This window comes from Misgurnus anguillicaudatus, chromosome 5, assembly GCF_027580225.2.
Source record: "Misgurnus anguillicaudatus chromosome 5, ASM2758022v2, whole genome shotgun sequence".
Classification (NCBI taxonomy): domain Eukaryota; kingdom Metazoa; phylum Chordata; class Actinopteri; order Cypriniformes; family Cobitidae; genus Misgurnus; species Misgurnus anguillicaudatus.
The window spans coordinates 28,515,625-28,540,900 of record NC_073341.2 but is presented as its reverse complement, the minus strand read 5'-3'; the positions used below and the strand labels follow the sequence as shown (position 1 = coordinate 28,540,900).

Here is a 25,276-nt window from a genome sequence, read left to right as displayed (position 1 = left end):
AGATCTGTGCCTTAAGCAGCACAGCCATGCTGACAACAGACACACAAAGTGACACCTGTCTGCAGGAACGACCTTGTTTAGTGTGGCAGCTTTTGTTGTTGACCCCTTTCTGCCTCACTTCTCTTGATTTAATCCTCTCATGTAATTTTTAATGGTTGTGGGGGCAAATATTTTAAGCATGCAGCCATGGCCTTAAAAAAAGAGAACAGACACACTACAGAACATTTAATATATGGCAAATGTTTTAAATGCATGCATGTTTATAGTCTTGTGCAGAATGTAGAAAATATTTATTTGACTTTAAAAATAATAGAGCTAAAAATTTTAAAATATCTGCACTATAAAATTTAACCTGTTATTTTAAGTTTTGACCTGTGAAGTTGGCATAACTTATAAAAACAGGTAATAATTTTTAAAAAAAGTTATAGTAACAGTGTGGGTTTGTATTTAGTTTGAATATGCATCATATTCTTTACACCTACTACAAATTTTGAATCAGTCACACAAAGAATTCTAATAATTGGGTCAGTGTTTTATGTAAATTCAAATTTCCATGAATGAGACTGCAAAAATATAAAACCCTGTACAGCATGTACAATCTTTGTTGCGGTTTCATGTGGTATATTCACAGATTAAGATATTTATAAAAAAATAAGTCTGCATTCTTGTTTACTCTTACTGTAATTTTATTTTAAAGGGGCCATGCATCAAACAAATTAGTGTTGCACACCTGAAGTGCATGGATAGGTGCGTAGAATAAGAAGACAAAAAGTCTTGTAACACACACAAAAAGCAATTCCCGCACACTTTCTGCTTGCTGAAAAATTTAATAATTGTTGCGTTACGCAATTTTAATAATTATATTTAACAATTATTACAAATTTAACAATTATTACATTTTTCAGCAAGCAGATAGTGTGCGGGAATTGCTTTTTGTGTAAAGGGGCCATGCATGAAAATCTGACTTTTTCTATGTGCTATAATTGGGTTCCCAGTGCTTCTATTAACCTAAAAAATGTGAAAAAGATCAACCCAGTAACTTACTTTTAGTAAACCATTCTCTAAAAGCACGTGAAAAAATAGGTCATTGAAATTTGGCTCTCCTTATGATGTCATAAGGAGCTCTTATTATAATAATACCGCCCCTTAATTTGCACTATCCAACCACATCACAGCCATTTAGTGCAGAGTAGGCCTGGGCGAAAAATCGATTTAATGAATTAATTCGAATTTTTTGTTGTGGGCGATTTAAAAAATAAGTAATTCGATTTTTTTGTAATGGCGCATTTTTGGCTGCCCGGGGCTTCCGTAGCATTATTATAGCAACATCAACAACATCATAGCACACGTAAAACACAGCTGGGACTTTGATTCCAAGAGGGTGTTTATTTATTTATTATTCATCTCATAAATTGGGGTTACATTTGTCTTGCTTTTGAATAAATTAAAGCAAAATTTGCTTCAAGTTGTCTGCCGTTTGTACTTATTGCTTTTCTTAATAAGTGGGGGGGGAATCGGAAAAAATCGGAAGTCGAATTAAAAAAAATAAAACTGTTCTCAGATTTTGTGTCATTATTTTTAGGCCAAATCGCCCAGCACTGGTGCAGAGAAAAAGAGAGAATAATTCACAGCACAATTGAGTTTGAATTGCATCAAACCACCAGATCAGTGTTTGCACTTCATCCGCTCATTTGCATTTTAAAGGACACACCCAAAACGCACATTTTTGCAATTTTAACATGCTATAATAAATTATCTATATGTTTTTTTTTTAGCTTAAACTTCACATATGTACTCTGAGGACACCAAAGATTTATTTGGCATCTTAAAAAATTATTGTGACGTGTCCCCTTTAAAAACGTTGCCCAGGAACAAAAAACACATATTACTTGTGTACAACATGTTATGTGCTTAATCTCCCAAAATATCTGAAGTGCTCAACTGAAAATACGGGACTGCATTAGGAGAGAGCATGGCAAAATCATAATAAACTAATTGAGCTCTATTGCCAGCCAGCAATGCAAATCCGGCCACAATTGAATCTCATCCATCCTGAGGCTTGATTTGAATGCAAATTTGCCTAGACATCCATTTTGAATACGTGGAAACACAGCTCGTCATTCAGAGCGACGACGATTGTGAGCAGATGTGATTTTGCATGTCACAATTCGAGGATATGCACCTTTTAATGATGACTGTTTCATTTTTATTTAGACTATACTTTTGTATTTTTATGAACTTACTTCACTTAACTTTCGTTTATGCATTTGGCATTCAAACATTTTACATGCGCTTCCAGAGACTAAACCCACAACCTTATTGTTACAAGTTGTATGCTCTACCAATTGAGAAATAGGAACAACTTGACATATCGTGACCTTATTTCTGAGCATAAATGAAGCAGTGAAAATGAAGGGTTAATACCACCTTTCTCAGCTGTGAATCTAAAACCCATCACCATGAACCACAACCACATCTTGAGCAGAAACACTTCAAAGTGCAAGTACGCTTGCTGTACTGTATTGTAGCTGTCTAAGTATACTGTATACTGTAGCTGACAACTACTACAAGAATATTATGGTTAAAATACTGGAGCATTAAATATTAATGGCATTGCAATATTTCATATTATTATGTATTTGCACAAAGTCATCCTATTTAGTGGATGTGAATTCTCTAAACAATACTGTTGCTGCAGTTCTCATGAAGAAATCACATTGCAGGCCTATTAAACTAGGTGACACTTGTATTGTCTTGTTGAATACCATGTTTTGCTAGCCTTTATGAATTGAAACAGGAAATGTAGCCCTAGTTTATAAGATGAGAGTTTGGGTGTGTCTGCTTTTATATGAGCCAGTGCACTGGCAGATATGAGAGTTACTATAAAAATAAATATATGCATATATATATATATCCTTAATATCTTTACGATTAATATCAATATAAAATCAGTAGGCTAATTGAAATTAAACTTTAATCTCAAAATTACTGTAGATTGAGACTTTGCCAGGATTTCACAGACAGTACTATAAAAATCTACATGTAGACACTTTTAAGGCATAATACGAATAATAACCTACTAAACCTTACAAATTCAAGTGGGCTGCTAAATACACTAATAAAGGCCCCAAACATGCTCCATAATAATAGGCCATTTATAACGAAGACCATTAGAATTCGCATTGCTTATTAAGCAAATGCCTTATTTAAGGAAAGGTGTAAAACCCATTTATTTTTCCCACAAGGAACAAAGCTGTCTTTCCAGATACGTGGTGTATTAACGTATAGTGCATCTCATTTATATTCCCTCCCCTACAGGCGTGTTTTGACTTGACAAACTTGCGCGTGCTTCCTGGTTTGAAGCACTATGATCTCAGGTACAGCCCAAAAACATCTCGATCGAGTGACTTGTGCACCTCGGACCGCTATGGTAGCGATTCTTGTCCTCATATCTGGCTAGCGACAAACTTTTGCAGTAGTTTAGTTCACGTGCGTGATGTCTGAGTCTACCGGGATGCATTTTTACTTCAGCTGTGGGTGAAGCGCAAGTCTGCACGCGCCTTTATCAGGAAGACTTTTGAAGTGTCCGCGCTTCCAAACATTAAGCAACCCGCTCGCCAGCGTACTTTAATTAAGCAAGATGTCTGATTCGGCGTCCAGTTTCTTGCATATAGGGGATATCGTGTCCCTGTATGCAGAAGGGACCGTTAATGGTTTCATAAGCACATTGGGGTAAGTGACTCGTATTGACTTCTCTGTCTTCCTGCCGACTCTCTCTCAACCTCATACAGCTAAATACGTTTGTAGATAAAAGTGTCTAATTTTTAGTTCATGAATTGTGTAGTTTTAAATAATTTTGCATACAGTATGCTTGACATTCCGATCTGTTGATTGCAGGATTTTGTCTTTTCTGTAGTAGCTTGTGTTGTACTCAAAGCTTTGATGTATTCTGGTTTTGGTTTGCAAAGAGACAGAGAGAGTTGCATACAAACAGGTGTTGTAAGTTAAAGTGCAGTAGCTTAAGTCTTGTCTAGAATGTGAAACACGTTTGATACAATAATTGCTGAGTATTTCTCACTTGATGTAGGCAATAATGTAAGAGCCAGTGTTTGAGGAAACATCATGATGTATTGATCACCACACACACACACGTTAGAGATAAATGTTGTTTGATCAAGGACACCTCCCACTTGTTCATAAAAAGTGACTAAAACTGTTTGCCAAGACATTATTTGCAAACCCTTTTCATAAATCAAACCACAATCTTAAACTTACACTGAAACATTTTGAAAAGAGTTTTGTTCGGATTGTTAAGCTGAAACCTTAATGTTTTTTTATATCAAGAGGTAACAGTTTTACTGAAGATAAAGAGTCAAGAAAGCGACAGATGTATATACAGATGTATATCTTAATGTGGTAAATAGTGTGGCTTCCTGAAAAGCAGTCCAGAGTTTTTCCTTGGGCTATTTTAGTTGTTCTGTTAAACAGGCTCACCAGGGTCTTATTGAGCTGACCTCGCAACCAAAAACATGTTTTCTGAGAAACCCTCAAAGACTGCTATAGTTAGTGTCAGGTTACTCTAAAGATAACACATAGGATTTAATAAGCCTATGTAATATATTTAGACCTTATCATTTAGTCAATAAAATATTTATCCCTCAGAACCCTTCTGAAATTGGGACATCCATGTTACAGGCCAGGACTGAAACTTTTATTAGACCCTGTGACCATTTTTATGAGCACTAATGATGTGCATCCCTGTGTAAAGGATCGATTTATTAAGACATACAGTACATGACATTGTGTTTATTTTCCCAGGCTGGTAGATGACCGTTGTGTTGTGGAGCCAGCAGGTGGAGATCTGGACAACCCTCCAAAAAAATTCAGAGGTTTATTCTTTTAAAATAATATTTTACATATATACTTCTATACTATATATTCAACGCCATGTCAATGTGTGAAAATGAACATGTGCAATGTTTACTTTGAAGACTGGTTTAGTCACAAGGCATAGCTATATAATGTTTACTTTATTTAAATGAGTATTGGTTTGTTGGTGCTAACTGTGTCAACAATGCAGCAAGCTAACCTCAAATAATAACCATAAATAAAGCTTTATTAAAGTGATGCCTCTTTCTGTGAAAACCAAGCTAAAGCTATTTTTTGTCATTTTAATGTTTTCGATATAAAATCATCTTACAAAGTGCAAAGAACATTATGTGAAAATATAACCTTGATATCTTATTGACTGAGTAAGGTCATGTCAAAGATTGAAATTAATATTTGTTGCTCTTAATCTCATAATTAAATTATGAATCTTGGATTTCACAGACACGGTCACACGTTATTTAAAAGTAGGGCTGCCAGGATTATGAAATTTGGCTGCCGGTTAATTGCCTAATAAATTGTGGCGATAATGACGATTAATTGGCTGTTTTATTGATTTGACATTTAATTCTCTTAAATTTTTTTTGCTTTGTCATGAAATAATTTTCACACATTGTTGTGATTATTTAAATTAAATATTTTGCAAGGTTTACCTGGCAGCAAAAAAGTGATATACATAACACATTTAATTATTTAATGAATATATCTTTCAAAAACTAAAAATTCTTTATAAGAAATTAACACAATAAAGTGTCTGAAAAATAACTGAAAATAAAAATGCAATCAAAATAAACTGACTATACCAGAACAGGCCCTAAATAGTAGCCAATCCTACTAAGGTCATATAAGTACTGGACCACAAGTCTGTAATTGCTGCAAAAAAATAAAATCCTTACAGATCGTTAAGCATTCTTCACTTCCCTAAATTTGGAATTGCTGTTTTGGAAATGTTTTACCTGGCAGTTCATACTGCTTATCAAAGTATTGATGCATTTCTTTAAATGCAGTTTGTTCCATTGTATTGAACTGCGGTTTATCGCGTTATGCTGCATTTACACCAACCGCGGTAGAGGCGTGAAGCGCGAGTGATGTTAAGTCAATGTGAAGACTAGTTGACCAGCGTCTGGACGTCCCGTCTAGCTCGCGCGAATTGAGCGTTGTGCGCGGTACACGTGAATGGTGCTCTTTGTGCATTTTGCGGTTCACGAGTTGAAAATTTTGAACTTTGGCGGAATTTTGCGTCGCATTAACCAATCAGGAGCCTGCTTGCTGCTGTCACTCAATCAACCAACGCTTGATATTGTCCATGAGCAGTCACCCGAAGCTATACGACACAAGTTCTTATTTCTATAGAGACAGGAATGAAAGGACCTCACTTGGAAGAGTGTCAGTGAGGACTTTGGGCAACCTGGTTGTAATACAGATTTCACTTTTAAGTCACGTGACGTTTATCGACTCGCACCGTTTATTTTCCCCCTATAGTAAGGTTACCAAATACAAACTGGTAACTTTCTCAATAAATGCACAATCAACATCAGTCATCTTGCAAACAAACAACCACATAGCACTTGCCCCTCCCCCAAGAAGCGGGTTTTGCCTCTGACGCGCCTCTAGTCCGCTCTACACGCGCAAATTCATTCAAACTGTTCAAGCGGCAAACTAGGTGCTGTAGAGGCGATTTTGATGCCTGAAACCCGGTTGGTGTAAACGCACCATTACACTGTCAGTTAAGAAGCGCCATCTGATACGGTCTCATTTATACACGCGCTGCAGCTCCCCCTTGTGTTTTTTAAAGAGATGTGCAATCATTGCGGTGATCTGAAATCATCGCGATTAGGTCAAGCAATTGCAACAAGACGATAATTTAATTATTGTGACAGCCCTAGTTTCAAGTAGAACAATTATGTGCAATTTCTCTTATTCGAGGATAGTGAATGAGTGATACTGATGTTGTCTAACTGTTTTTGATCCAGATTGCCTTTTTAAGGTTTATCCCATGAATCGATATTCTGCTCAGAAACAGTTCTGGAAGGCCAAACAGGCAAAGCACGAGAAGGATAAGATAGGAGACATGGTTCTTCTTCAGAAATTGCAAGTAAGCGACAAACAATTCATGTTGACTTTGAATCATCAAACAGAAACCCTTGTTTGCAGAGTTTTTAATTACAGCTGCGAGCAAAGCGGAAAATTGTGATCAATGTGTTGAATGGGTTTGCTCATACGCGTTACAGATGTAAATGTTGTTTGATGTCTTTGACAAATTTAATTATTTCTTTCTTTTATCACTTGTGAAGCATGCAGCTAATCTGGAACAAAAACAGAATGATGCTGAGAACAAAAAGGTCCACGGGGACGTCGTAAAATACGGAAGTGTCATTCAGGTGAGAACGAATAAAATATACCTGTTAAGATTTGCTGATATGTTTCAGGTTTTTTCTTAATCTCAAAGTACAAGGACCCATCTTCAGTCAAGCCTTGGCTTCGTACAAAAGCAGAAGTCAAGCTTTATTTTAAAACAAGTTCGTCGAGGCAAGCGTCCCCAAATTTAAAGCCTTTAATATCTTAAATGGAGAAAATATGTAGAATTTGTGCAGGTCTGCGGCGTAAGCCTTGTTGCTAGAAACAAAAGATTAAGAGGTGTCATAAGGTGTTCAGAGTAATGCATTTCATTTAGAGGCCAAACACCAACTTTGTAACTCAGATTTTATCATTTAGTCCAACGTTGGCCAACATTTACAACCCATTTAACAACAAAACACGTTTTGGGACTTGATTTTATGCACTTAATTTTATGATTGGTCAATTGAATGAATCACGTCAAGTGGGCGTTTCGTAGCAGAATGGAGCAGCATAGCTAATGGAAATGATCTCTGTGAAGAGGAGGGGCTGGAAAGTAAGGGAACTTTGTTTCTGAGGCGTTGGAAAAGGGTCAGAAGGGTCAATTTTAATATCATGTTGACCTGAAAAGTGTAAGAAAGTTAAAGGAAAAATAAACATTGTGAGTTTGTTAATGGTGTTTTAACTACACCCTCCCATCTTTATCTCAGTTAAAAACGGCTTGTTTCCTGATAGTCAGTGACGTCACATACTGTATAGATAATGCGCTTGCAGCAATGCACACACACTATAGGAAACAGGACCTTTTCCTGATACCACGGAGTATCCTGAAATAAAAACAAGCTTCAGATGCATAGTAATTCCTATATGTAATAGCTTTTGCTTTCACATTTACATGACTGTTTTCCTCAGAGAGTCATGATTAAAGCAGGTTCACCCGAAAATGTTTAAAGTTCTGTCATTATTGATCCTGATGTATTTTATAGCCTGCTTCATGTACCTGTAGAGATCTTAGAAAGCATTATTTAACTTGAATGATGAGCTGGCAAATTCATCTAACATATATTGGTTTATAATGTATTAATATAGTCCTGTGGCCATAGACCAGTGCCCTACATAACACATTCAGCTTTGCGGGTCCAATTCTTTGGTATAAAAATGACGTTGCATTTCTTGTAAACACACAGAACTGGTCCCCTAAACCAAACAATAATCATAATTATCTGTCTCAGTGTTTATTTGACATCAAATTAAAACTTGACACATAAAGCCTGCATTTTAAACGAACCCACGCAATCTTTCTGTGGCTTTGTAAGTCTTTTTACTGCTAAAATAACACTCCAGTCATTATTAAAAAAACTGTTAAGTGGTTAAAAATGATAAGCTCTGTTAATGCCATTCAGAAAGCTGTAGTGTGGCCATTCAAACCATTTCCATTCAAGAATTTTTATCTAGAAAAAGGAAGTTCATTCTTGCTGAAAAGCTTCTTATTGCAGCAGCAAAAAAGTGTATCTTGAATGGACTGTAAGTTGCTTTGGATAAAAGCTGTCAAATACATGTATGTAAATCCAAACAAGGGTTCTAATGAATGTTTATGTTTTTTTTAAGCTCCTGCATATGAAGAGTAACAAGTATTTAACAGTGAATAAACGTCTTCCAGCGTTGCTGGAGAAGAACGCTATGCGTGTTACTCTTGATGGGACGGGGAACGAGGGATCCTGGCTTTTTATCCAGCCGTTCTGGAAGCTCAGAGCAAATGGAGATAACGTAATACACACACACACGCACACACACGCACACACACGCACACACACACACAAATATACAGAATAATAATAAACTCGTCCAAACTATGGCATAACAAATGTAACACTGGGAATTATGACTAAAAACATCCAAAATAAATTAAAAGGTATATTTTATCTCAAGTGCGGTCACCCTTTGCCTAGAAATAGCAAAACCATACTGGAGTCATTTTATCAAAAAGCTTCTAGAAGTTTCACCCTACGATGAATTTTAAAGAATATTGAAGGCATTCACATTTAATCTGTGCTCTTATTGGCTGCTTTTCCTTTAATATTCAGTCGAAGTGATCTATTTCAAAAACAATATTTTAAAGCTCACATAAGACATGCTGTTTCTGCATTTCTGATGTTAATCTGGAGTACCTATAGGGTAGTATTACATCCTTTATATCTCCGAAGAGTCTTTAGTTTAATCAGATTTATAAAAGATTAGCTTTACCGGTTCTTTCCGATAACGTACAAAAAAATGAAGAAGGAGGAGTTACTACCGTGGGAGGAGTGAGTACGAGTCATGCAACACTATACAACACTTATAACTTATGATTCACTACATGTTCGTGTCATTTATATAATATGCACGCGCCTATTTCCAACATAAGACAGAAGTCTTACTACCGCATGCAACTCATGACCCGGTTGGAACTTTTCAATGAAATCCAGCGCATCAAACACACACGCAAAACTCCGCTGCTACTCCGGATAATAAACTATATCCATTGTTTTCATAAGGCTGGCTTTCTTCATCTTACATCCAAAAACACACTTCTTCATTCGTGCCATTGTTGAGTTTTAAACTCAAAATTGAGAAATTAAACACAGCTGTCGCGTGATGTGATGTTTGCAAGTTCTAGCGTCTCCAGCTGATTGACGGGTGGGCAGAGTTTTCCGGGGGAAGTGCCCATATAAAGAAGTGATACGTATAGAAACCCCTGAAACGTCAGCTGGACCCGTAATCGAAAAAAACTTTCCGAAACTTGTACGAACCCTGGCGAAGTGCATTCGGCACAAAAATACTCTGTAACACTCCCAACTGCTTTTTTGACACTTTGCCTACGTTTAGCATGAGGAAACAACTCTATAACTGTGTTAATAAGTCGAATGAATGAAATACCATTGAAACACCCCTTTAAAATAAAATTTTCGGTTTTTAATCTGTTAAAATTACTACGAGAGTAATTTCAAGCATCTAACCATAAACCTTCAGATCAAAAGATTTTTAAGATCATCGTTTACATTTCAGTCAAGTGTTTCGAAACTTCTGACTGGTAGTATTTGACTTGTATACTACCAGTCAAAAGTTTTGAAACACTTGACTGAAATGTAAACTATGATCTTAAAAATCTTTTGATCTGAAGTTAAAATATTTCCCAGATATTCACCTTTATACCTGTACACACGCATATGTGCATTTCTTCAAAGGCATATATTCACCTACACATCATTTTACAGTTTGTAGTCTATCCAAATAGAGACATACGAGTTCTGTACACACACACACGTTCAAACTCACAAAGTTAGGAAAATCCATGCAAATGATCCTCATACACATTTAAACAGGTTTACTGAGCTAATACAAGTTTAAATGTTTGTAGATTGCTTATCCCTTGTGTAAAATGATAGAAAGGTACATATTTGCCTTTCAGATATATGTGATTATGACTTTCACACTTGAATTGTTTGTGCTCTGTTTCAGGTGGTAGTTGGAGATAAGGTGATGCTAAATCCTGTTAATGCTGGTCAGCCTCTCCATGCCAGTAATTATGAACTTCCTGATCATCCGGGTTGTAAAGAGGTCGGTCAGCTACATACTGTAGACATACATATTCTGAATTAGAGAGTTTATGGGCGATTGTAAAAAAAGAATCAACTAATTAAATTTAACTTCCAAACAAGAAGTCGTTTGTAAAACCTATTAGTAATGGCTATATGAAGAAAGGTGATGTTATATAAGTAAGTCAGCTTTGTTAAGTAATGTAAGGATGCCCTCTACAGATCAACTCGGTGAATAGCAACACAAGCTGGAAGATCACTCTCTTTATGATGTTCAGTGATCACAAAGATGAAGTCCTCAAAGGAGTAAGTGGCTTGCTGGAGAAGCTTCTCATGTTATTGTTCAGCTCAATCACATTACAGTATAAATCATGGGTGACTGTTGTGTATGTCGTTTTTGCATAGGGGGATGTGGTGAGGCTTTTTCATGCAGAACAGGAAAAATTTCTGACCTGTGATGAGTACAAGGCTAAGCTGCATGTATTTCTACGCACAACTCTCCGCCAGTCCGCTACATCAGCGACCAGCTCCAATGCATTGTGGGAAGTGGAGGTAAGCAGCGTTGTGGTATATAGTATGATTTAGACTGGGAAGTGTGGTTTAGATTTTAATTATGTTATTAAATTTTATTTTCAACTTTATTTAGAGTAGTTTATTGTTAATATGACGACTCTGTTGCAGTTCAATATTTGGACGTCTTGTTTTCTGTAGGTTGTGCATCATGATCCCTGTCGAGGTGGAGCTGGACATTGGAACAGCCTTTACCGATTCAAACATTTGGCCACAGGCAACTATCTTGCTGCTGAGGTAAAACTCTCTGCATAAAAATAACAGGGTTCCCACAAGTCCTTGAAATCCTTGAAAGTTTGTGAATCTGGGAAAAAAATTCAAGGCCCTGGGAAGTTTTTGAAAATATACATGCATAGATACAAGTCATTGAAAGTGCTTGAATCTGTTTAATGCAAGAAGTTTTCTGGAAAATACCCATATTGTTCCCTGTGTAGTGTAGGATAATATCATAAAAATTCTAGACTTTTTAAGCACACATGCTAAACTGTTCGCTTTAAATGCTTATATCTTTTGTATGCGAATGTTGATTCATACCAAAATGCTTTTTTGCATAGTTTTGTTTGACACATGAAAACGTCTTGGGTTACGTATAGGGATGCTTCGATCAATGCTGATCTCCACTAAAAATACATGGCTGATCACTATTCTGAATCGGACAGCCGATCTTATTCACAGCTATTTCATGTACTACGGCTTTTGATCAGTAAGTCCTTATCGATCTAAAATCACTGTTAGTTTTAAACCGTTTATAACATACATTTGAAAAAGCAACACTCGTCAAACATAATTATTAAACATATTCTTTATTATCATAAAAAATACCTGAAAAGGTTTGAAGAACAGCAATATGAATATCCTTAAGCCATTTCCTGGAGCTACGTGTCATCATAGCTGCGTGTGTATTGTTCTTCGTCTACAGCGCATTCTGAGTTTCTGCACGAGAGCGCCCCCGGCTTTTGGATGTAGCGGCATTTCGCCGTAATTCATTGAGAAGCATAGCAAGCATAATCGCCGATCGAGGGAACGAGACGCTGCGTCTCCCTTGCCATAATTCCTGCATCCCTGTAACGCCGTCTTTGGCAATATTTCAGATAGCGATATAGTTCCTGGCTCCCGCGTCACCATGTCTTTGTTGTTAAGCCGGTGAGGCGTAACCGAGACATTTTCATGTGTCAAACACAACTATGCAAAAATGTGTTTAATTTTACCCTTGGAGGCATCCCCAAAGTGTCACCGCAGTGACGCAGTGCGAGTTCCCTTGAAAGGGAACTGTAACAATGTATCTTAAAATGTAACACAATGTAACCTTGCTCTCACTTGAAATGTATCCCCACCAGTGTTGGGTAGAGTTACTTTTAAAAGTAATGCATTACAATATCAAGTTACTCCCAAAAAAAGTAACTACTTTCGTTACTTAGTTACTTTTCATGGAAGGTAATGCTTACGTTACTTTTTAGTTACTTTTGCGTTACTTTTTCTTGGCTGAGGCTTGATCTCTTTCAGGCCTTGCAGGTTTTTTATGACTGAAAAGTTCTGCATTCAGAAATTGCATATTTCATCACAAAAATGTCGAGCTCCGGCCTGCCATCTCAGTTTCTGACTCAATCTGTTCCCACACAGGCGTGTGCACATAGAGTGCATAATGTGACTACGTTTAGTTTAATTCAGTACATAATTTTTTTTGATCGAATTAATTAAACTAAAAAGTAACTTGCATTGTTTTTTTGAAAAAGTAACTCAAACATTAATTTGTAAATTTTTTTAAGTAATGCGTTACTTTACTCGTTACTTCAGAGAAGTAACATTATTACGTAATGCACGTTACTTGTAATGCGTTAGCCCCAACACTGGTCCCAACATTTCCTTGAATTAGTCCTTGGATTTGAGGGTATTAGACCTGGAAAGTCATTGAAAGGTCCTTGAATTTGAAGTTAACTAAGTTGTGGGAACCCTGAAATTAAATATAATGTGTGTTTATTTATGTATTCTATAATATGTGTATTTTTTTGTGCGGCAGGAGAACCCAGGCTACAAAGAAAACAGCAGCAATGAAATAGAAGTAAGTGAAAATGGATAGCTGATGGCTTGCTGTTATCTAATACATAATAAAGCTAGCAAAAAGCCAAAAATGGCACATTGTGGTACTTTACATCTCAAGAGACTCTTTTTTGAGTTCAAGACTCTCCTGAAAACAATACAGATTCTCCTTTGCTCATATATTCTGAATACTATACTGTATGTCTTTTTTAAGGTTGTCACTGAACTGTGTTTTACTCTCAGGTGGACAGTGCTCGCATCAAGCGGAGTCTCGGTGAGAGAATAAAGTACAAGCTGGTCGCAGTGCCTCATGGGAATGATATCGCCTCTCTGTTTGAGCTGGATCCCACCACACTGCAAAAGACCGATTCATTTGTGCCAAGGTATTTATTCGTGTCTCTCTCATGTTATGTTTATTGTAAACCAGGTCTTGATTTAATCCTCTGCGTATTGGCATGCTCTCTTTCTGACAGAAATTCTTACGTTCGGTTCCGTCACCTGTGCACGAACACTTGGATCCAAAGTACCAACATTCCTATCGACATTGATGAAGAGAGGCCAATTCGATTAATGGTAATTTGTGTAAACTAAATAAATGTCACAAAGTCATTTTATTTTTATTTGAATTACGTGTAACAGTTTTAAGGTTGGATTCACTAACAGTTAAGCCATGTGTGCAAGCCATAATACAGTAGTTATTTATCAAATGATGATCTCCATCTCTACACCTTCATAGCTGGGGACCTGCCCGACTAAGGAAGACAAAGAAGCTTTCGCCATCGTCTCTGTGCCGGTCATGGAGATTCGAGATCTAGACTTTGCGAATGACGCCAGTCTTATGTTGAGCACCGTGGTAGACAAATTAAACATTGGTTTCCTAAATCCTAATGATAGAAGGTAGAGTTCATGCAACACAGTCAACAACAAAAACTTAACTTATGGCTTTTTATATTTTGTGTATGTGTCATTGAGGAGCACATGGTTTGTGTTTGTGCACAGATATGCCATTAAACTGCTTGAGGATGTGGTTTTCTTTGTTGTGGACCAGTTTAACAATGGCCAGCCCGCCCTGGAGGTGACGATGAATAAAGCCAACCGAGAGAGACAAAAGCTCATGAGAGAGCAGAACATTTTAAAGCAGGTAAGATCCTAACACCTGGAAAAGAAACAAGGTTTTGCAATGATTGAGAAAAACACATGTGAAAATGCATTTAAGTATAAGGTTAAAAAATATTTTTCATTTAAAAATGAAAGGTTTTTCACAGCGATACTATAGATTAACTATTTTTGTTCCCCAAAGAACCATTAAGTCAAAGGTTCTTAAAAGAACCACTTTCTTATATTTTTATAGTCTTTTACCTCCCAAAAAACTTGTGCGAAACGGAAATGTTCTGTTGATGTTTAAGGTTTCATGAAGCCAGAAATGGTTCTTCTATGGCAATATTTCCCAATCCTGGTCATCGAGGACCCACTTCCAGAATGTTTTAGATGCACCTGATTTAAATCATCAGCTGGTTAGGAAGACATGTTTACCATTTTGGAAGGAGGCTGATACGTCAAATCAGGTGTTTTAAATAAGGAGACATCTAAAACTTTCTGGGAGGGGATCCTCGAGGACCAGGATTGAGAAGCATTGTTCTATGGCATTGTTTAGCATAAGGGTGTAATTTTGATGTCTTATTATCTGCTCAGATATTTGGAATCATTAAGGGCCCATTTAAAGAAAGAGAAAATGAAGGTCCCCTCCTGAAGTTGGAGGAGCTGTCTGATCAGAAGAACGCCCCCTATCAGTACATGCTCAGACTGTGCTACAGGGTTCTGCGTCACTCGCAGGAAGACTACCGTAAGAATCAGGTACTCCAAACATGAATATTAGAGAATACTAGAGAATAGGGGTGGGATGAGACACTTGCTCGATGAGACACAAGATTGGGTCCACGAGAATAAGACGAGACAAGATTTTTTTTTTTTAAGAAATCATTGATGATAAAATACATGAATGGGAAAATGAAGTTGTATAATTTGAAAATATTTAAAAAAACTAATTTAGGACTGTACCTAAAAATGATTTTGCTAATTAATAATAAATGTAATTTGATTTTGTTTTGTAATAAAAATTAGTGAGCAATAACCCTACCTAACCTAAAATGACATATATTAATGATGATGCAATAATAATTGGTTCAAATAGAGTATAAAAACCAAGATACGCATTTTTTTACAAAACAAAAACATAAATATACAGTACTGTGGAAAAGTCTTAGGCCACCACCACCAGACTTGTTGTTTAAGAAGTTTTATTTTGTCCATCCATATTTATTTTTTCAATCTATTTCATTAAGATAGAAATAGAATATACAAGAAATATGTTAAAAAAAAACTAATTTTCAGGACTGAATGTCGTCTTTAGGCATTGTCTTGTTTAGTGTGACCTCTCTTGGCACTAAACAAATCTTGAGCGTTTTTGAGCAGAATGAAGTAAAAAGACTTTAAAATCTTCTCTTTAAAATGAGAAATTCGGATTTAATTTTGTTTAGGTTTAAGAGGTCCTGCAGTTTCCTGCTATTGCTCAAGTGTAAGGGGATTTTACCCTAAAAACTTGACACATTAGTTTACAGTTTTATACAGTTTTTAATACTATATACACATTTTACTGTATTTTCTGGATGTATTCTATTAAAAAGACTGAGAAACAATTATATATGATCACTATAACATTGCAAAAACAACAAATCTAATTCTGGCATGGTGGCCTAAGACTTTGCACAGTACTGTATCTAATAAAAAACAGCATTATCCATTATAACAAATGCCTGCAGAGGGTGCCAGCGGACTCATGATTGTTAAGTTAAGATTGTTACGATAAGTCGCTCCGGAGTACAAGTCGCATCATTCAGAAATGTGTTTTGTAAATAGGAAAATAATATGAAGAGTTTCGTTGCAAAACGAGATAAATCCATTTTTTAACATTTTTGTCAAAACATGTTTATTATTATCTTATCATGTTATTATTTTGTTTTATGGTGCTACTTAGCTGTATTTTTTAAGTTATGAAGGTTTAAATCAAAACAGCAGTTGAATTGAAATTAATTGGAATGCACAGCCAAAAAACGAGATTTCTGAACAATTAACAAAACGGTGGTTATCTCATTTTGCAACGAAACTCTTCATATATGAGTCACAATGGACTTTATGCCGTGTTTATTTAGAAAATAATTTCACAAAATCCAAGCCCAAGAACAGACATTTAATCTGGAAAGGCAACTTATTCAACTAAACAATGGCACACAGAACAGCACACTGAAAAGTTATGCCTAAGTGTTTATATAATATTACCATTTATTCACCGACCACAATAGCATATCGAACATACCTGTTAAATTAACAGGACAAGCCAAATCAAGTTCAAAAAGGTCCCGAAGTCATTCCACATCACTGAATCCATTAAATTACATAAATACAGGAGCTGTAGACAGTAATGGTTTCTCTTGGTTCATATGAATATTTTGACATATAAGTTGCACCTGACTAGAAGTCGCAGGACCAGACAAACTATGAAAAAAGTGTGACTTATATTCCGGAAAACACGGTTAATCTTTTATTTGACTTTTTTACTGAATATGTTAAGTCTTTCACCTTTTTGCCTTATAGGAGCACATAGCCAAACAGTTTGGAATGATGCAGTCTCAGATTGGCTATGATATTCTGGCTGAGGACACCATTACAGCTCTGCTACACAATAACCGCAAGCTGCTAGAAAAACACATCACTAAAACTGAGGTGGAGACCTTCGTCAGTCTGGTTCGCAGGAACAGAGAGCCTAGGTCAGTGGTTCTGTCAAAAAATCATAAATGGACCACAGAGAAAACAATTAAATGATTGTTAATTGTTGACACCCTAATGACTACCTAAAGTGATGCTTAGGACCATACTGTAGTTGGCAACATGATGCACAATGATTGTACCCTTAAACTATTTAAGCTTAATTCTTCCGCAATGGTTTACACACATTCAGTCACATGATCGTTCACACTATATATGCAAAGTGGTCTAAATATTGTTGAAAGTACATAAATTACAGGAAATATGTACATAAAATGTAGAAAAGACCACAGTTTTAAAGGGACACTCTAGCTCCCCTAGAGTTAAACATTTGATTTTTACCGTTTTGGAATCTATTCAGCTTATCTCCGGGTCTGGCGCTACCACTTTTAGCATAGCTTAGCACAATACGTTGAATCTGATTAGACCATTAGTGCTAAAAAATGACCAAAGAGTTTTAATATTTTTCCTGTTTAAAGCTTGACTCTTCTGTGGTTGCATCGTGTAAGACCGACGGAAAATTAAAAGATGTGATTTACTAGGCAGATATGGCTAGGACTATACTCTTATTCTGGTGTAATAATCAAGGACTTTGCTGATGTAACATGGCTGCAGGAGGTGCAATGATATTACGCAACAGCCGAAAATAGTCTCCTTAGTAACTTTCAGTGGCAGGGGACTATTTTCAGGCACTGGCTAATATCATTGTGCCTGCTGCAGCCATGTTACGGCAGCAAAGTCTTTGATTATTATGCCAGAATGAGAGTATAGTCCTAGCCATATCAGCCTAGAAAATCTAAACTTTTAATTTTCTGTCGGTCTTAGTACACGATGTAACTACAGAGTGATGTTTTAAATAGGAAAAACATCGAAACTCTTTGCTTATTTTTTAGCGCGATGCTAATGGTCTAATCAGATTCAATGGATTGTGCTAAACTATGCTAAAAGTGACCCGGAGATCAGCTGAATGAATTCCAAAACGGTAAAAATCGAATGTGTAACTCTAGGGGAGCTGGAAAATGAGTATATTTTCAAAAAAGTGGAGTGTTTCTTTTTGCCAGACTTTGCCATAAGGCGGCTTCTGGCAAAAACAACAAATCTAATGGTGGCCTAAGACTTTTCCACATTACTGTATATCAAGTGTAAACTGAGCCAGTTACAGTAGTCTGTGAATGCTGTTACATGTTTTTTATGTTTTTTTGGGCAGGTTTCTCGACTACCTTTCAGACCTCTGCGTCTCCAATAATGTGGCGATCGCTGTAACTCAAGAGCTGATCTGTAAGTGTGTGCTGGATGCCAAGAACCAGGATATTCTCATGAAAACAGAGTGAGTCGACGCAGTCTGCAGTAAATTGTCATAAAGATAAAGATGCTCTTTATTTGTGTGCATTACTTTGTGTCATGTGTTTGGATTCATAAAGGCGTCGACCTCCAAAAGACGGTCATACCTCTGAATACGTAGAAGAATTTGGAGAGGAAGATGAAGTTTGGTTGATCTGGTCTGATAAGGCGAACGAGACCCACGATAAGAGCATTCGGCAGCTTGCCCAAGAGGCCCGGCAAGGAAATTTGCATGACGAAAATGTGCTTACATATTACAGGTACTGATAAAGTAGATTTTTTTCACTACAAGAATACCCAATCCCTTATTATCAATGATTTAAATAGCATATTATTGCTGAGAAACTGAATAAAAAATGTTCACAACTGCACCAATCAAAAATTTTTTTGTTTTTCTCAAGGTACCAGCTTAAACTGTTCGCCCGGATGTGTTTTGATCGCCAATACCTGGCCATCGATGAGATCTCAAAGCAGCTGGATGTGGAGCTGATTTCTCTGTGTATGATGGATGAAACGCTTCCCTTTGATTTGCGGGCGTCCTTCTGTAGACTCATGCTGCATGCGCACGTGGACCGTGACCCTCAGGAGCTTGTGACACCCACTAAGTTTGCTCGCTTGTGGACGGAGATCCCCACCTCTATCAGCATCAAAGAGTGTGTTGAAATATAGGACACACACATACAGAGCTAAATAAAAAAATACTATGAAGAGCTCAGATGCAAAAGCCGCTAAACGCCACCTCCGTTAAAATAATGTAATGATGATATTAACCAAATTGTCTCGGCACATATTAAATCAAATACTTTCGCTTTAAATCTTAGCCTCAGGGCATTCAAAAATTATGAAACAACCATGGATCACATGTAAACATTGGTCCCTTGTGAGTACTTGAACCTGAACACAACACAAATGTGGCAGCCACATGCATTACAGCGCTCCATGTGTAGTTCAGTTTCTTCATTTTTACATTTTTTAATTCTGACTTCCATCATTTCATCATGATTTTGCATACTTTGTCGTATCCAAAGAAGTAGATAAAAGCTTTATTGCCATTAAAGTGAAATGATTGAACCTAAACATAAGAGTCTGATAAAAATGCTTATTTACAAGAAAACATGTCAGACACACTTGGAGGGTTTTTCATTTGAACTTTTCATATAATACTATAAATACAATATATTGTGTACCACAGTTGCTGAACCAGCAACATGCATCATGACATTTGTATTGTATTACCCTATCGTACACAGTTATGTTAAGACATCACACTCTGAACATTTCTTTGTTTCTTTTTTTTAGTTATGATTCTCACTTGGACAACTCAAGAGACAATAAGAAGAACAAGTTCGCCAATACGATGGCTTTTATGGAGGAATACCTCAACAATGTTCTCATTGATGACCTGCCGTTTGCCAACGAGGAGAAAAACAAGCTAACGTATGAGGTAGAGTTATTAAAATTAGTTTTTGAGGTGTCATCCCTGCTAATAACATTAGCTAGCGGGCTATATGCTAACACTGGGTGTTACTAGTGATAAAATCATTTTGCTTAGTAATACAATTCAGTAATCGTAAGGTAAAGTATTCCTAAGATAAACTAATAAGTTATATAGATAGGAATAAGAAAGTGAAAAAATAGGATTTAGCTGATAAGCTCAACGGAGCTCCGGGCTTGCGACTCGGGGTCACTCGTCTCTCAGCCAACTTAATCGAATTTTAAATATAATGGTCTGCATGGGTCTCTATGTGTTAGGTCTTTTGGGTGGACCACTAAATTGTACTGGAATATGTCTCAAAACACAATACACAAACTAATTTTGTAGTGGTTTTAATGGTAAAAGCTAATGTTTACTAATAGGATTTTTTAGGATGGTTTTTATTGGAGGATGGAGGCATTTTGATTACAGGACTGAAAGTAACATGACTAAGTTTTAAGCATAGATTTGGCAAATACATGAATTATAGCTGCAGTAAATATGTGCCCATAGCATAAAGACACTTAGCAAATTTTAATGATTTACCAAAATGTTTTATTTTAAAATAATCCAATAACATCAAAGAAATAATATAGGTAACAGGACTAAACATTAAGATTGACATTCATAGTAACAGCATCAATATCATAAAATATACAGAAAATGAGAAAAGTGACTTTCACATGACCTTCAGAAGATCCAGATGATGTCACTTCCTCTTGAAAATGTGAGGGGGGAACGTGTTGGGTAACAGGATTGAGTGAAATCCTGGGGACATAACTAAAATGTGCATTTATCTAAAATATTATGACTTTTCAATGGTAAAAAAATATTTAAAGCAATGATGGGATAAGGACCCACATAATTTTTTATTTTATATATATATATAAAATAAAAGAAAAATAAATTATAAAAAATATGTATAGTTTTTATTAATGTTTTAATATATTTAGTTTAAATTTGGTGTGAGATTGACATGCAGGACACTTCGCTTAATAAAAAAATATTTTAGAGTTAGTTTTTTTTTGCATTTTTATACATATGGGGTGGTTTCCCGGACAGAGATTATCTTAAACCAGGACAAGGCCTTAGTTTAATTAGGAAATATAACTAGTTTTAACCAACATGCCTTACTAAAAACATTACTTGTGTGCATTTTGAGAAAAAAAACAAAGGGCACTTATGTATTTTAAGATATGTCAGTGCATGTTGTTTTCAGTTTGGACAGCTATTAAATTTAATTTTAGTCTAGGACTAGTCTAATCCATGTCCGGAAAACCGCCCCTTAATGACCTGGGGACAGAAATGGCACTGAATTGGTGGAATGACCCTTCAACTTTTTTGACTAGTTAGTAGAGTTAGTATAAGTGAATAAAAAGTTGAATAGTCTTAAGTTAAAGGCGGTGTGCATGTTTTTGAAAAACACTTTGGAAAAGGGAGTCGGGCTGAGTACCAAAACACACTTGTAGCCAATCAGCAGTAAGGGGCGTGTCTACTAACTGACATTGTTGCCTGGGTTGCGTATGTGTGTCTACCAAAAGAAGGTCCAGATTCTATTGGGGTAGGGGCGTGTTTGTTAGGTGATTTCAAATATCAACATCAGCTTTCAGAGATCATGCACCCCGCCTTTAAAACAATTTTTGGCAAATTCTATCTTGGCAAAAAGGTTGAAATGACTTGACTTACAAACTTATTATTTTACAATGCAGGGACTTTTATCACCAAACTGTTCAAACATATACCTTGGATGCATTCTTTGCACTGTTTGAACGACAACCTCTTCTGTAAATATTGACACTAACATTACGTTGCTTGTTAGGTGGTGAGCTTGGCGAGACATCTCATCTACTTTGGGTTCTACAGTTTTTTCGAGCTCCTGAGATTGACCCGCACTCTTCTGGGAATCATAGACTGCACTCCGAATGTTGCCACACTCAATCCCTCATTCAACGATGATGGTGGCGGTTAGTATCTGGAAATTAGTTCACATGTGTCGTGTATATATTTATCCGTTGTTGCATTCACAATGAAGAATAATGGAACTTAACTTACCTGAGGTTAATAATTCATGTCCAAAATGTGTGAAATCTTCTCTTCTTAGGCAAGAATGTCAGGCGCTCCATCCACGGCGTTGGACAGATGATGTCCACTATGGTGTTGAACAGAAAGCAGTCAGTTTTTTCCGGCCCTGGTCGTACTGGTGCTATGGACAGCCAGGCTGGCAGTAAGGATAGCATTGACACACAGGACATCACTGTGATGGACACAAAACTGAAAATCCTTGAGATATTACAGGTAAGGTGATGATTGTTGAAAAACCACTTTTGCGGTTTAGTATTATTGGAAACATCTAAAATTCTGGTTTTGTGCAGTTTATCCTCAGTGTGCGACTGGACTATCGGATTTCCTTTATGCTTTCTGTCTTCAAGAAAGAGTTTGTGGAAGTCTATCCTATGACAGATGCAGATGCGACGCATCACACAGAGCACGATGGTAGCTTGTGTTCAAATAAATATGCAGTATGAAACTGCTGTGAATGGCACTAACATACTAACAAACTAACATACACTAACACCGTCTCTGTTTACTAACCTAATCATTGTACTCTGTTCTTTCCATTTTTGGTCTTTGTCTCAGAGCAACGTTCTGGTGAGCGTTCTGGTGAATGTTTAATCATGAATAAATGCTTAGAAAGCATCACTTGAAGGTGATATGTGTGATTTCCAGCTTCATTTAGTGAAACCGCTAAATAAGCTTCCAAGCAAGCTAACTTGATCCTCAAAAAGTATAAACACTTTTAGCATTTGGTCTGACCAATGGCAGACTGAGAAGTGTTCAAGAAACGTATTTGATTATTTCTGTAATTATATTCATAGATGCTACAGTAGTGACACAGAAATTACACATTATACCTTTAAGGGAGCGCCATTTAAAACCAATAGATTTAGATTCAAATTAATAATACTTGACTGAAATGTTCACCTTTCTATTGTGCATTTTTATTATTTCATTTTTATTCAACAGCTTCCATCAACCTTCTGCAAATTGGAGAGCAGGCAGAGGCGATGTTTGGAATCGGGTATGCCAATGAACATCTGCATAACTGTTTATCAAAAGCAATACAATTATAGCATGTGACCTTTAACCTGACTTTTCCCCTACTGCTTAGCAAGGGAAACAGCATTCTGGAAGTGGACGATGAAGGTGGAAGAATGTTTCTCCGCGTTCTGATCCACCTCATCATGCACGACTACCCTCCGTTGGTTTCTGGCGCCCTTCAGTTGCTTTTTAAACACTTCAGTCAAAGACAAGAGGTCCTGCACACCTTCAAACAGGTAGAATTACAGCCTGCTCGAATATACTTATACAACAAAAATGTGTTCTAATATGTGGTTAAAAGTCTGCCTACACTGTAAAAAAAGATTTGTTGGTTCAACTTAAAAAAAGTAAGTTACCTGGTTGCCTTAAAAAAATTATGTTGAATTTACTCAAAATTTTAAGGCAACCAGATAACATGGTAGCTTGTGTTAATACAATTTGCTGTGAAAGAATATTCTCAGATATTGCAAGATGCATTCCCGATAAAAAATAAATTTAATTCTCATTTCATCACAAAAGTGAAGACCAGTTGTACAGAACATTATTAAAGGGGACATTTCACAAGACTTTTTTAAGATGTAAAATAAATCTTTGGTGTCCTCAGAGTACACATGTGTGAAGTTTTAGCTCAAAATACCATATAGATAATATGTTATAGCACGTAAAAATTGCCACTTTGTAGGTGTTAGCAAAAATGTACCGTATTTGGGTGTGTGCTTTAAAATGCAAATGAGCTGATCTCAGTGCAGATTAAAGGGCGGTATTATCCCCTTCTGACATCACAAGGGGAGCCAAATTTCAATTACCTATTTTTTCACATGCTTGCAGACAATGGATTACCAAAACTAAGTTACTGGGTTTTAGGTTGATACAAGCACTGGGGACCCAATTATAGCACTTAAATATAAAAAAGTCAGATTTTCATGATATGTCCCCTTTAAGAAAGTATGTTGAGAATGTGACTCAAAAACTCAAATAACCTTTTCAAAGTCCCATAAGGCTCTGAATGCATGTTGGACTTTACAAATGACATTGGTTTATGTAGATTTGAACAACTATTCTGTTTTGTTTCTCAGGTTCAGCTCCTCATTTCAACTCAGGACGTGGACAACTACAAAAACATCAAACGTGATCTGGATCTTCTGCGCACCATGGTGGAGAAGTCAGAGCTTTGGGTCATTAAGAAAAGCACCTCTGGTGGAGATGGAAAGAAAGACAAGAAAGACAAAAAAGAAAAGAAAGAGAAAAAAGAAGTTGAAGCGGTAAAGCATGCACTTTAATGCCACTTTTGCGTGTTACAGATCAAGGTTGGCCATTCGTGCCAGTTCCGCCGGACACTTCCCGAACATGTTTTCGGGTGCATTCTCCGGAAGTCGCGTTGCTCGACCGCATATATCATCGAGGTTCTCGCATTTCAGTTAAAATACATTAGAAAATTAAGATTTATTTCTTTTATACAATCATTGTAGTTTTATTCTTACCTTGAAATGTAACGGTCGCTTGATGACGTATGCGGTCGACCAACGCGACTTCTGGAGAACAAACCCAAAAACCTGTTCAGGACGTGTCCGGCGCCGGCGGAACTGGCACGAATGGCCACCCTATACAGATGTGGTGATTTGGTGAAAGATTTGCAATCTCCCTTTAATTTCTTTTGCAGCCGCCACCAGAGGAGGACACAGAAGCGAAGAAACAAAAAGTTGAAAGGAGCAATGAAAGCTACCAGAACGTCAAAGAGGTTTGTGATATTTTCTCTTTTTAATAAATGAAAGCAGGTTAGGCAATCACCAATCGCACATTCCATTTATGATGTTGAGAAATATCAACACAACACTGTATATCAGAAATATATCATTCATAACCATTTAACTTCATTAGAGTCTGATCTACTGATGGAAACATCTATTACTACTTGTATGAGTCAATATTTACATTTTTCTTTTGTTCTTAGATCCTTGAGCGTTTGAATAAAATGTGCAGTTCAGGTGTCTTTAAGAAGCAACAGAGGCTTTTGAAGAACATGGGTGCCCACAAAGTGATGTTGGATCTGTTGCAGATCTCTTACGATCGGGTTTGTGATCTCTTTGAAAATAACATCTGTACACGATACTTTATGACGCAGTGCTCTTTCAGG

At 36.6% G+C, this 25,276-nt stretch overlaps 1 protein-coding gene across 5 annotated transcripts in view; it reads left to right on the top strand.

Moving 5' to 3' along the window:
- Window positions 1-3,333: 3,333 nt before the first annotated feature.
- The window catches only part of itpr3 (inositol 1,4,5-trisphosphate receptor, type 3), a 44,811-nt gene continuing 22,868 nt past the window's right edge, over window positions 3,334-25,276 (top strand). For 3 of the 5 annotated variants that reach the window (XM_073867911.1, XM_073867910.1, XM_073867909.1), the window contains exons 1-29: window positions 3,334-3,732; window positions 4,819-4,889; window positions 6,861-6,982; window positions 7,182-7,268; window positions 8,833-8,991; window positions 10,723-10,821; window positions 11,022-11,105; window positions 11,205-11,351; window positions 11,511-11,606; window positions 13,387-13,428; window positions 13,650-13,789; window positions 13,880-13,979; window positions 14,143-14,303; window positions 14,406-14,547; window positions 15,099-15,260; window positions 17,058-17,230; window positions 18,436-18,555; window positions 18,650-18,829; window positions 18,971-19,222; window positions 19,869-20,013; window positions 21,863-22,007; window positions 22,145-22,338; window positions 22,416-22,536; window positions 22,681-22,704; window positions 23,068-23,122; window positions 23,213-23,378; window positions 24,219-24,404; window positions 24,803-24,880; window positions 25,094-25,213. In XM_073867911.1, coding sequence (XP_073724012.1) covers window positions 3,641-3,732; window positions 4,819-4,889; window positions 6,861-6,982; window positions 7,182-7,268; window positions 8,833-8,991; window positions 10,723-10,821; window positions 11,022-11,105; window positions 11,205-11,351; window positions 11,511-11,606; window positions 13,387-13,428; window positions 13,650-13,789; window positions 13,880-13,979; window positions 14,143-14,303; window positions 14,406-14,547; window positions 15,099-15,260; window positions 17,058-17,230; window positions 18,436-18,555; window positions 18,650-18,829; window positions 18,971-19,222; window positions 19,869-20,013; window positions 21,863-22,007; window positions 22,145-22,338; window positions 22,416-22,536; window positions 22,681-22,704; window positions 23,068-23,122; window positions 23,213-23,378; window positions 24,219-24,404; window positions 24,803-24,880; window positions 25,094-25,213 — 3,663 coding nt within the window. In that variant the 5' untranslated portion in view covers window positions 3,334-3,640. The remainder of the gene's footprint in view (window positions 3,733-4,818; window positions 4,890-6,860; window positions 6,983-7,181; window positions 7,269-8,832; window positions 8,992-10,722; window positions 10,822-11,021; window positions 11,106-11,204; window positions 11,352-11,510; window positions 11,607-13,386; window positions 13,429-13,649; window positions 13,790-13,879; window positions 13,980-14,142; window positions 14,304-14,405; window positions 14,548-15,098; window positions 15,261-17,057; window positions 17,231-18,435; window positions 18,556-18,649; window positions 18,830-18,970; window positions 19,223-19,868; window positions 20,014-21,862; window positions 22,008-22,144; window positions 22,339-22,415; window positions 22,537-22,680; window positions 22,705-23,067; window positions 23,123-23,212; window positions 23,379-24,218; window positions 24,405-24,802; window positions 24,881-25,093; window positions 25,214-25,276) is intronic. The other 2 variants (XM_073867912.1, XM_073867913.1) reach the window with 2 other exon arrangements.